Source organism: Piliocolobus tephrosceles, chromosome 10, assembly GCF_002776525.5.
Source record: "Piliocolobus tephrosceles isolate RC106 chromosome 10, ASM277652v3, whole genome shotgun sequence".
In the NCBI taxonomy this organism is placed as follows: domain Eukaryota; kingdom Metazoa; phylum Chordata; class Mammalia; order Primates; family Cercopithecidae; genus Piliocolobus; species Piliocolobus tephrosceles.
This window is the reverse complement of record NC_045443.1, coordinates 45,256,918-45,268,130: the sequence shown is the minus strand read 5'-3', so window position 1 is coordinate 45,268,130 and position 11,213 is coordinate 45,256,918. Positions and strand designations below refer to the sequence as shown.

General features: G+C 47.7%; 1 protein-coding gene across 1 annotated transcript; it reads right to left on the bottom strand.

Annotated features, from left to right (window-relative positions):
• Positions 1-998: 998 nt before the first annotated feature.
• On the bottom strand, positions 999-3,337 carry CCDC184 (coiled-coil domain containing 184). The gene has a single exon (XM_023231217.1). The coding sequence runs from the start codon at positions 2,801-2,803 to the stop codon at positions 2,219-2,221; it is 585 nt and encodes a 194-aa protein (XP_023086985.1). The 5' UTR covers positions 2,804-3,337; the 3' UTR covers positions 999-2,218.
• Positions 3,338-11,213: the final 7,876 nt, after the last annotated feature.

Below are 11,213 nucleotides of genomic sequence, written 5' to 3'. Positions count from 1 at the left end.
TGACCACAGGTGATCCACCCGCCTTGGCCTCCCAAAGCGCTGGGATTACAGTTGTGAGCCACTGCGCCCAGCCTCAAGGATTCTTTAGATAGGAAAAGATTATATAAAAAGAAAGTTTCTAGAGCCTTCCCTGGGTAGCTTTGTTTTCCCAGAGGAGCCAGTCACCACCACCCTCCTACTCCAATAAAACTATAAGGAAACTAACATTTGCAGAAGACTTCTTAGGAGTCCTGTATATTTTTCTCCCTAACAACTTTTTGTTCCCATTTTACATATCCAGAAACTAAGCCTTGAGCACTCAATTCAGTGTTGGAACTGAGATTTAAGTCCAGATCTGTGTCTTTAGTGCTGTCTCTTTCCACCACTCTGCAGCTACCAGCAGCAAGAACACACACACACACACACACACACACACACACACACACACACACACGGCACCCTAGCTCATTCTGCTCTCAAATTTTGTTCAGGGTCTCCATTGCCCAAGGGAGTAGACTAGAGCTGTCAGTCAAGCCCTCTGGGGAACACCTTCCCCGGGTTCTCCACTAGAGGCCTGAGGCAGTTATTGTGGTTTCCCTTTGTGATGTGTCACTCTATTTCCAGAGATCCCAGGTAATCCCTCCAGAACAATACCCCCACCCCACTTCCTCTCCACGGAACAGGTGCAGTATCTGCCATTCCAGGACGCAGATTTGGAAATCATCTCCCAGGGGCCAGATGCTTCACTGAAAAAGAAGTCTCCTGAACATTTGGAGTTCTGGCTACTAAAAACTCATGTTAGCAAGGGAATCTCAACACTTACCACCTCCTTCCCCAGGGCAGCTTGAGGTCAAGGTCCAGGACAGAAGGGAAAGCAGGCGGAGCTGGCAATGCCTGTCCCAACCAGGACAGGAACAGTCAACTCCTTGAACTGGAGGCAAGGAGAGAGGAGGGAAGGTATGGTCCCTGCAATTCCCACTAAGCCCAGCCCTGATATCCCTCTAGTACCAGTCAGCAAGGAGGGGAGATGACGCCTTTTTATTAAGGTTAACACCAAGGAAAGTATTGAGAAGGAATACACAAAGGAGGGGGAGGGCACACAAAGTCACCACTTGAGGAGGTGGGAGGGCGGCACATCAGTAAGAGAACCTCAGGACAGCCACATGCTCCATGCCCTGGTTGGGAGAAGAGGGAGGGAAAAGCGCCATGATAGCTTGGAGCTCATAGAAGGGTCTGAAGCCCCCTGAGCCTAACATCAGAGCCACAAGCCCTGCCCCTGAGGGCTCACACACTACTACACAAGTAGACACACATAACACACACAAGACATTATGAAGGCAACACCGAAAGGCAGCGGGCAGGGGCATATTGACAGAAAAAGGAACTGAAGTTAAGCAGGTGTAGCCAGGAGAGACAGTTTTTGACTGCGGCCCCAAGAGTCCCTCAAATGTCCCCTAAATCTGGGCTGCTGCTGAGCACCCCCGAGTCTCTGCCTGTGAACTGGGCTCTTTGTTCTCTAAGCCCCAGTGAGTGGAAAAGCAATCCCAGATGAAGTCAGTGACAAGGCAGGATCCGCTCTGCATGCAGAATCCTAGAGGTTGAGCTATTATGTCTTCATGCACATTCATAGCCAGCTCCTCCCAGCCCAGGGGCCCTTGGAACCCCATTCACCCAGATTCCTAGGGCTGCAGTTCCCTCCTCAAGCTTCCTTTACCAATCAGCAACCGCAGAGATCTGTGAGGGGGAGAGGCTTCTGCAGAGCACTGAATATCTTGGATTTCAGCAGAAGGGTAAATTTCCTGTTGCCAGAACAGAATACCCCCAATTCCTTAATTTCTAGGTAAATTGTTAGAGATTATTTGCCATGGTCCTAGATAAGTCCTTTTTCAGAATAGAAAAAGCAGAATTTTATTTACACATTTCAGGGGTTCTCCTGTTGCCTGGGGAGGGGGAAAGGACAGGATAGGGTTGAATGGGAGTCTAGAGATGGGCGCTTCCTCTGCCGGAGCCTCACCTTTCCGCAGTTTGCTATAATTCGCTTAGTTGGGCAGAAAGAATTCTTGATGCTCCCAAAGTCCTTCACCCTACAAATCCTTCCTCGAGGGAGTCTCTCTCTCTGCCTGACCCACAAGAGCAGCTGTCCAAGGGAAGCATGCCGCACCGCGCCGTTCAGTCCCCTCGCGTCATGCACTCGGAAACCCAAAGACAGCCCGAGAAGGTAGTGCCCCACGGAGTCCCCTCACAGGGAGGCCTCGCCCTCCAGTTGCAGCAGGGTAATGTCGGGCATGTCGAGGGGCTCCATAGGTGGCCCGTCCCCCGCAAGGAGACCAGCACAGGGACTTTGGGGGCGCTCACAGTGATTGGTGGGTGTGGCGGGGCTGGGCATCTCCTTCTCTTCTTCCTCGTCCTCCTCGTCCTCGGGATCGCGACCCAGTAAGCCGCTGTCCCCAATTCCAGGTGAAGGAGTCTCCGGCTCTTGGGGGTCGCTCGGGAAGCTCCCCTTGCCGCTGACCACGCCCAAGCCGCCCTGGCGGGGCGCAGTGGTCATAATCTGGCACATGGAGACGATGGCTCGCTGGTTGGCGCACACGTCGTCCGAGAGCACCTGGATGTGCGAGGCCTGCTCGTCCAGGGCCCCCCTCATGGCCCTCACGTCCTCAAACAGGGCTTGCAGCTGGGCTTTCAGGTGCTCCATCAGTTCCTTCATGCCGCCGTTGTACTCCCCGGAGATCACGTCCCCCACGGCCGGCACGGTGGACACCTCCAGGGGCGCCGGCATGTCGCCGCCGTCCTTGGTCATGATCTCCAGCAGACCGTCCTCCATTGAGTGGCAGAAGCGGGTGGCGGCGGCTCTGGGTCGCGTCCAGCCCGGCCTTCGGGGCGGGGGAGGGGGTGGAGGGGGAGAGGTCCCGGGAGGGGTGGGGAGGAGCGGAGGGAAGCGGAGGCTCCCGAGACTGGCTGGGAGCGGACGTGGGAGACGAGTCCTGGGCAGAGGGCGCGGGCAGGGTCGCGGGAGGCCGAGAAGAGGCGGCGGGACGAGAACCCGGAGAGGGTCCCAGAGCTGGCGTCTCTTGGGCTCGCCCCGGGACGAAAGTGCCCTGCTCTGCCTCACCTCCCGGATTGCTCCCGTGTCAGCGCCGCCCTCTGGGCGCCACAAGCAGAGAGCGCCTGCCGGTTCCGTGGGTCACAGACGCGCTCGCGGAGGGGTCCAGGTCCAGGCTGAGGCCAGCGGCGCGTAGCGCTCGGGACTCCCCCAGGCCATTAACGGGCAGCGCCCGCGAGTGTGGCAGCAGCAGCTGGGGCGGGTCTCCCGGCGGCGCCGCGGATGCTCCTCTGTTTCCAAGGCGACGCACGGCACGTAAATGACGTGTGTCTCCATGGTAACCAGGAAGTGGAGAAGAAAAAGGGAGGATGGCTGGAAGCTGCAGTGGGGCTGTGGAGTCTGGACTAGCGAGGTTGGGGGAGGAGAGGGGACGCTGCAGTGGCTTCGGCCGAGGCTGGAAAGAGTGTGTGGTTGCAATGTTTAATGGGGAAGCATGAGAGAGCCGTTTGCTGCATAAACCTACAAGTCCGGGAGAGATCGTCCCTCCCCTAGCCGGGGTTTGAGACCCAGCGCGACTGCCCTGGAAGGATTTTTCCAGCCCGCATTCCTTTCTCAGAGGATGGCGCTAAAGTCGAGACCTGCCTCCCTGTCCTCCAGCGGTGCGCAGGAAAGCGGAGAGGGTAGAGAGGCTGATGCTAATCATCCCAGAGTTGAGCTGGGGCACGGTGGCGCTCTGGAGCCGGCCCCACCAGGCCTGGCGGTGCAGAGGCAGGAGGAGGAGGGCACTACGGAGGTTTCTGCAGTAAATCAGCCCTCTCGCTATAGAAATCACCGGAGCTGGGAAAGGATGGGACTCCCTCCTTTATGAGACCCTACCGCTCCTACCCAGGTCCCTGGGAGTTTGTCCTGGATGGGGAGGCCAAGTACTTAAGTTTTGACAATGAAAGCTCCATAAGGGCAGAGATTTTTGTCTCCCCTGCATCCTCCATCACGGAATCCCCAGCTCCTAAAATAGTGCCTGGCACCTAGTATGTAGACGCTTAATATAGTTATTGAATGAATAACAAAAACCACCAAGTCCCATGCTCTCATCCGGAACTCTCCAAGCCAAATGTAGTGGGTATTAGGAGACCCGAATTCAGTTTCGTTTCTGCCTCTTATTCATTCAGAGACCTTGGCCACATCATTTTCCTCATCTGTTAGGGAATTGAACTGGATAGTCTATAATATTATTTCTAATTCCGAATAACACTCTGCATCATCTCACAGGTGAAAAGGTAAACTGTTGACGGTTGCATGGAGGGGATGGATGGGATGACTGTGTGTTAGAGTAATTCCCGCTCTCTCTTTCAGTGCCCAAGTTCAGACATACACTGAGTATCCACAACCTTTGTGACAACCCCTTTCCCTATTTAAGGTGTGGAGAAGGAAGGGCGGAGGAAGAAAAACATTGTCTTTAATATGTGTAGATGATTCCAGATTGAGAAGGAAACAGCACCTGGGGAGAGCACATTAATAATGACCCTAGGAAATTAGGGAAGCCAAGTGATCAGAAACCAAAAATGAAGTTCACAAGAATAAATCTGGGGAAGAGAAACAAACCATGTCACTTCAAGATAGAGAAGAACTAGGGAAAGGTGTTTGTAGACTGGTGGTTCAGTTACAGCAAATGTGTTACCTTTGGGTTTCCCTGATTATTTGGTTGGTGATGAAGAGTGAGACTGGCCCAGGGAAACTTTTGTGACACTAGAGGACTGTTTGGCCTATACCAATCTTACTGCTATTAAAATAGAAACAAGTGGGGACTATCCTAAATGGGCAGAATGTTTAAATAAACTCAGGCAAAATTGCTCATATATAAAGTATCATGCAGCCATTAGAAATTTGATTTCCCAAAACAAATACATGAACAAATTTTAAAAACACGGTGTTGTATTTTCTGAAACTAATGATTCAATTCTATTTACTTGCTCATTTCTTCCTTCATTCTACAGATTTCTAGCACTCTCATCTTGGTTAGGACTCCTACCTCTGCTATATACCCAATAAGTGGTAATGACACCTTAGTTACTCCTGAAACTCTGGCTCAGGAGAGGACAGAAATATTTTTCCTTGGTTTCCATAGGCACAGCTGAAGTGGGCTGGTATTTACAAAGATACTTTATTAACAACTATAGGAAAACTAGAAGTAGAGACAGGACACATGAAAACAACTGAGCTTACACAGCATTAGTTTCTGATTATACTACAGCAAGCATGTTCTCAGGGCTTATGGGTGCACCCCTGCTTTCATCCTTCCCAGGAGAGCTCTGCTGTAGCCAGAAAAGACTGTCATGGCTTTCAGGCTTTCTGTCTGGGTCTGTTACTTTACATCTCTTGACAAGCACTTCACATGGAAGATTTCATCTTGCCAGCTCAGGCATATCCCTGCCTTCTACCTACAAAGAGTGACTCTGTCCCAGTGGGGGACCTCTCATCTTTGAAATCCCATAAGCTTACATTAAGCATAGCCCCCATACGGGAGGAGCTGTGGTATGTCATCATATAAGGCCTTTTGCCACTATTGTTGAGGATACCATTTATGTCAAGGCTTTCAGCATAAGATTACATCATGCTGTCCAGAGGTGCTGGCTATGAAGTCCACTGAGAGTACAAGGGATCTGAGCCCAGAGGGAGGGGAAATTATTGGAGAAGCACAAAAGACCGTGGGAAACATATGCAGAGATCAAGCAGTGTGGCTGGTCCAGTCAAGTTCCAGGTCAAACATTTGAGAGCCAAGGGTAGGTGGGAACTGGAGGAGTGGACTAGTAGCAGGATTTGAAAATATAGGAAGGTGACTGGATGCAGTGGCTCATGCTTGTAATCCCAGCATTGTGGGAGGCTGAGGTGGGTAGATCACTTGAGATCAGTAGTTTGAGACCAGCCTGGTCAACATGGTGAAACCTGTCTCTACTAAAAACACGAAAATTAGCTGGGCATGGTGGTGGGCACCTGTAATCCCAGCTACTCCAGAGGCTGAGGCAGGAGAATTGCTCAAACCTGGGAGGCAGAGGTTGCAGTGAGCCAAGATCGCACCACTGCACTCCAGCCTGAGTGACAGAGCGAGACTTCGTCTCAAAAAAAAAAGAAAAGAAAAGAAAAAAGAAAAAAAAAGAAAGATAAAAGAAAAGAAAAGAAAAAGAAAATATAGGAAGGAGACATTGGTGCGTCTGATAGAAAACCAGATCATTTCAGGAACTCTGTGTGAAAATGAGACAAGGTAGAAAGGTCTAGCCTCAGGAAAATAAGGAGAACAGAGGCAGAGCCTCAGTCAGCTAGCTGGGTTACAGGCCTGGGCCCTCTGGATCCCTGTGCCCTATAGTTAGCTGCATGGGTCCATTTCTAAGCAAAAGGGGGCCAGATGTGTACCACAGCTATCCTACTAGAATATTCAGAGGAACTGCCACATAATAAGAGAATATAACTCCTACACAGCTTCTGCTTCCTGCTTTTCTATTATCCTCAGGGAATCACCTTAGCTGTTCTCTTCCTTCATCCCACTGTCATCAATCTGTGGTGGGGAGAGACCCTCATGCTGCCTACATACAGGTTTCCATCAGGTACACCTAGTTTCAAACATCATATTCTCACTAAAATTGGGATTCAGAAGAGGCTCTGCCATTTACCTCTGTCTAGTATCTAGTGTATCTCTAGTTTATACTTTATATAGCTGGTGTATTTTTTGCACTATAAATCCGATAATGTTGGCTAGACTCAGTTCTAGAGCAATGATCTAAAACAAGGTACAGTTGACTGCTGTACCTTAGGCCCCAAATCCCAGACAATATCCCCCAAGTATAACTTTTATGAAGCTGAGCTGCTTTGTGGCCCATGGCAGCGTGATATCACATTCAAAAGAAATATTCAATCGCCAGAAGCATTAAAAAGCAATTTAGATTTTTATTACAGTCTCTGGGCAAACTCTAAAGGTGTTTACATTCTTAGTGCATAGCAAAACATCTGAAACTCAACTTCCTTCCTTCTCTATTTGTTCCACACATTATGGCACAGCTGTTGCTGCTGGTCTCTCTCCTTTCTCCCCAAACACCCTCGAACTTTCTCTCAAGCCTGACCCTTGCTTTCTCACTCCTGGCTCTCCTCACTTCTTGGATGTATTCTTTTTCTCTTCTCCAAGCAGCAGCTTCTTGTCCTTCTCACGTAAATCAGGCCGAGCTTATTTTAGCTCTTTTGATTCTGTCCTTTATTCCTCCAATCTGCATCAGTACTGAGAACTCCAGCTATCAATTACAGAGGTCTTCTCAGAGCATAGAAAAGATGGAGAGGCTGAGAATATTCGCATTGTTGTGGGTTTTGCCTGTCACATAAACTAGTTTTTCTCAGCACCAGAGAGTGGTTTACCTGGCATTACAGCCAATCTGCTTTGTTCATCTTCCCGACGTTCGCACAGCAAAATGGACATGGTGGTTTGCAAAGACCCTAGGCCTGTATGAGCCTCTGACTGGAGAGGTGATCCAACTGTCCACAACCTCAAGATTATTTAGCGTCATAGACATGGTCATGTGGTGAGCTACCTACCCACACCTCATGTAAGGTCTGAACTACACTTCCAGTTGCTTGCTCTGTGACCTCAAACTGTTTTTAGGAGTCTTTAAGGCTACCCCTAACCCCTTATTCCTCTTCCATATTAACTTTACTCAGAGCAAGAATTCCAGGGGACATTCCAACTTCTCATGCAATATGAATCTCCACTGACAATAACCCTCCATTCCAATTAAACCTGTTTTGCCAGTGTCATCCCATCTCCCCTTTCTGCACTGCCCCCTGCAGCAGCTTCTCTTAGATCAACACTTGCAGAGGCTTTTCCCCCTCTCGGTGCATATTCAAACATGCATTCAGTGTCACTGTGATGTCACCAGTTCCAACCCAAGTCTCTAGGTTACTGGCCATGGACACAGAAGCATTTGGAACTCCAGAGCCACCAATGATCCCTGGTGCATGGCCTCAAGCACCTTCCATCTTCTCCATAAATTATTTTGCCCCTAGAAAGTTGCCATTTTTGCAACAGCTCAGAGCCTGGTTTGGCCCCAAGTCAGGCACTGATAGTGCTGCACCACCCAAAAAAGCAATTTCTAGTTCAATGGGGGCAATTTTGTTTGATCAATTGCCTCTCCCAGAGTATCAGTCCAATTTGAAGGAAATCATGTCCAAATATTTATGGTAGGCTAGGGACTATGGTATGTGTGCCATAAACTTCCCTTTCATTAAAGGTATTTTTAGGAATTTAATGTCCCTCATAGCTGACTTATGCAAACTTTCAGGCCCTTCCTTGCCTGTCATATCTTGAGGAAGCCTGTGCTATCTATCCTACGTAATTCTACAAAACTTTGTAGGTCTCACTCTTACTAATACATCTAGTTATAGTAAGTCCATCTCTCTCAGAGGCCCCCCAAATAGTGTCAAAAGTTATTTATAACACATTCTCAAGGGTCAGCAAGGCACTATCAGTTACAGTTTAGCAACCACTACAAGGGTGCATTCTGTTTCCATTGCCCAGACACAAATGGAGACTATACTAGTATTTGTGAAGATACCATGGACGGGGGCCCCAAAATGTAATCCATGTCTTCAAAGAACTGTAGAAGTGCTAGATCTTAGGCAAAAGTGAGGAGAAGGACCCTTTCTCCCAACTTTTCCACCTAGAACCCTGAGGCCCCTATTTTAAGAAGTCTTGCATGAAAATAGCTCCATCTTCTATGGTTGACCACAGTTCATAGGCATAATGCCTGCTCTTTTGTTTGTTTTAAGGCACCAGGATCACTTTCATCCTGGATCTCTAATCCTTTTCTTTGCTTTATTCTTCTCCACACCAGTTATCAATATCTGTTATCCTGTATTTTTGCTTATTTATTTTATGTATTATTTATTTATCTTTTACTCCCAACGAGGGCGTAAGATCCATTAGGACAAGGGGTTTGTTTTCTTCACTGCCATGTCTAGCACCTTGAATAGTGCCTGGCACATGGTAGATGCTCAATAAATATGTGTTGAATAGATGAATCTCCAACTCTGCCTTTTCTTCAATAACATTTTAGCTTTTTCAGTTTCAGTCATCTACTTTGGTAATCTACGGCTTATGGTCACACTATTAAGTGGCCCTGTTGGTGGCCTTTCTTGAACAAAAGAATGCTTACTTCAGAGACAAATGGAAGTCTCCATTTCTTACAAAATAGAAAAGTGCTTGCAGCTTTGAAATGACAGCTGTCACCTATCCACCCCTCTAACCTCCCTTGGCATATTCCACCACTATCCCCATCAAAGTCTCAAAGGTACCAGGCCAAGTTTTGTCAGAACTCAGGGTCAAAGAAATGCACATTCTCTGCTCCCCTCGGCATTATCAGGGAATGGGATGATGTCAAGCCTGTATCTTCACACAGCATATTAAGGAGAACTCCTGATTTATATTCTTATTCTGCTGGAGGCAGCCTCAAAAAAGAGTACCCTGTTTCTGATTATAAGAGTAGTAGCCAACTGAGAAAGGGACATTATGAACATAGAGATTACTATGCTTTAAATCTAGTGTACCTCTTCTCTTCATATTCCTAAACTGGTAGACTATGGTGATTTAGGGTAGTGTTAGCACCGAGTTACATGTTTTACTGTAATAAAATTGAGTCCTTTTTGTCCCTTGCTGCCTGCTTTTCTTGCTTCTGTTCTAAAACCAAACCAAATAAAAACTCCCCACATTGATCAAATATATAACAAAAGATATATAAAGATCAGTCTTCCCAGGATAGTAAAACTAAATTAAAACCAAAGAGCAAACATGGATCAGAAAAATAATATTCCAGAAATTGAGGTTAGTCTCTAAACAACCTAAGTGAGACATTTTTAGTAAGGTCTTGTTATTCTCCACAGTGTTGTCTGGGTCTCTAAGACACAGAAGGAAACGGTATGTGAGATTTACTGGTAATTGCCTGGATCAAATGAATTAAACCGGGATAGATTCTCCTCAGAGGATGATCCCGAGTCACATATCCAATCTCCCATTCATCCCAGTTCATCCATCGCCATATCACACACTGGCTTCCAGCTGCTTCTTATACTATTAAAAACCAATTCCCTCTTACCAAAGGCATTAGAAGCTTTTGCTCCTCATTAGAACAATGAGTATCATCCAAGACACCTCCAGGTATATTAAATAATAAACTGTTCACAATTTCACATTATTCACATTGAAATCACTGATGTTTAAATTGCAGGGAGATCTGTGGGACATAAGCTTCTCTGGTTCATACTTGTGGACTTAAACTAGGGTGTTAGGGGAGATTCTCTTCCTAGAAAGGAGAGATTGTGGAGAAAGATTCTAAGAGATGGAGATAATGCAATTTGAAACTTACTGCTGTAATTTGAGATCTAAGACCTAATGGAAGAAAGCAAATAGTCAACAAGCTCCAGCCTGGGCGGCACATCAAGTATTTTAATGTAATGCAACTGACATTTCAGAAGAGCCATGGGCTAAGAAAGTATATTTAAAAATATGGCCGGGCGCGGTGGCTCACGCCTGTAATCCCAGCACTTTGGGAGGCCAAGTCGGGTGGATCACCTGAGGTCAGGAGTTTGTGACCATCGTAGCTAACATGGTGAAACCCCGTCTCTACTAAAAACACAAAAAATTAGCCAGGCATGGTGGCAGGCGCCTATAGTCCTAGCTACTTGGGAGGCTGAGGCAGGAGAATGGCGTGAACCTGGGAGGCGGAGCTTGCAGTGAGCAGAGATAAGGCCACTGCACTCCAGCCTGGGCGACAAGACCAAAACTCCTTCTCAAAAGAAAGAAAGAAAGTATATTTTTAAATAAAGGCTAAGCCTGGGCACGGTGGTTCATGCTTGTAACCCCAGCACTGTGGGAGGCTGAGACGTGTGGTTCACGAGGTCAGGAGTTGGAGACCGACCTGGCCAACATGGTGAAACCCAGTGTCTACTAAAAATACTAAAAGTACACTGGTGGTGCGTGGTGGTGCATGCCTATAATTCCCTCTACTCAGGAGTCTGAGGCAGGAGAGTTGCTTGAATTTGGGAAGCAGAGGTTGTAGTGAGCCGAGATCATGCCATTGCACTCCAGCCTGGGCAACAAGAGCAAAACTCTGTCACAAAGAAAAGAAAAGAAAAGAAAAGAAAAGAAAAGAAAAGAAAA

What these genes read in the sequence shown, in the direction of transcription:
- CCDC184 (XM_023231217.1), bottom strand. Translation starts at nt 2,803, where the DNA reads ATGGAGGACGGTCTGCTGGAGATCATGACCAAGGACGGCGGCGACATG.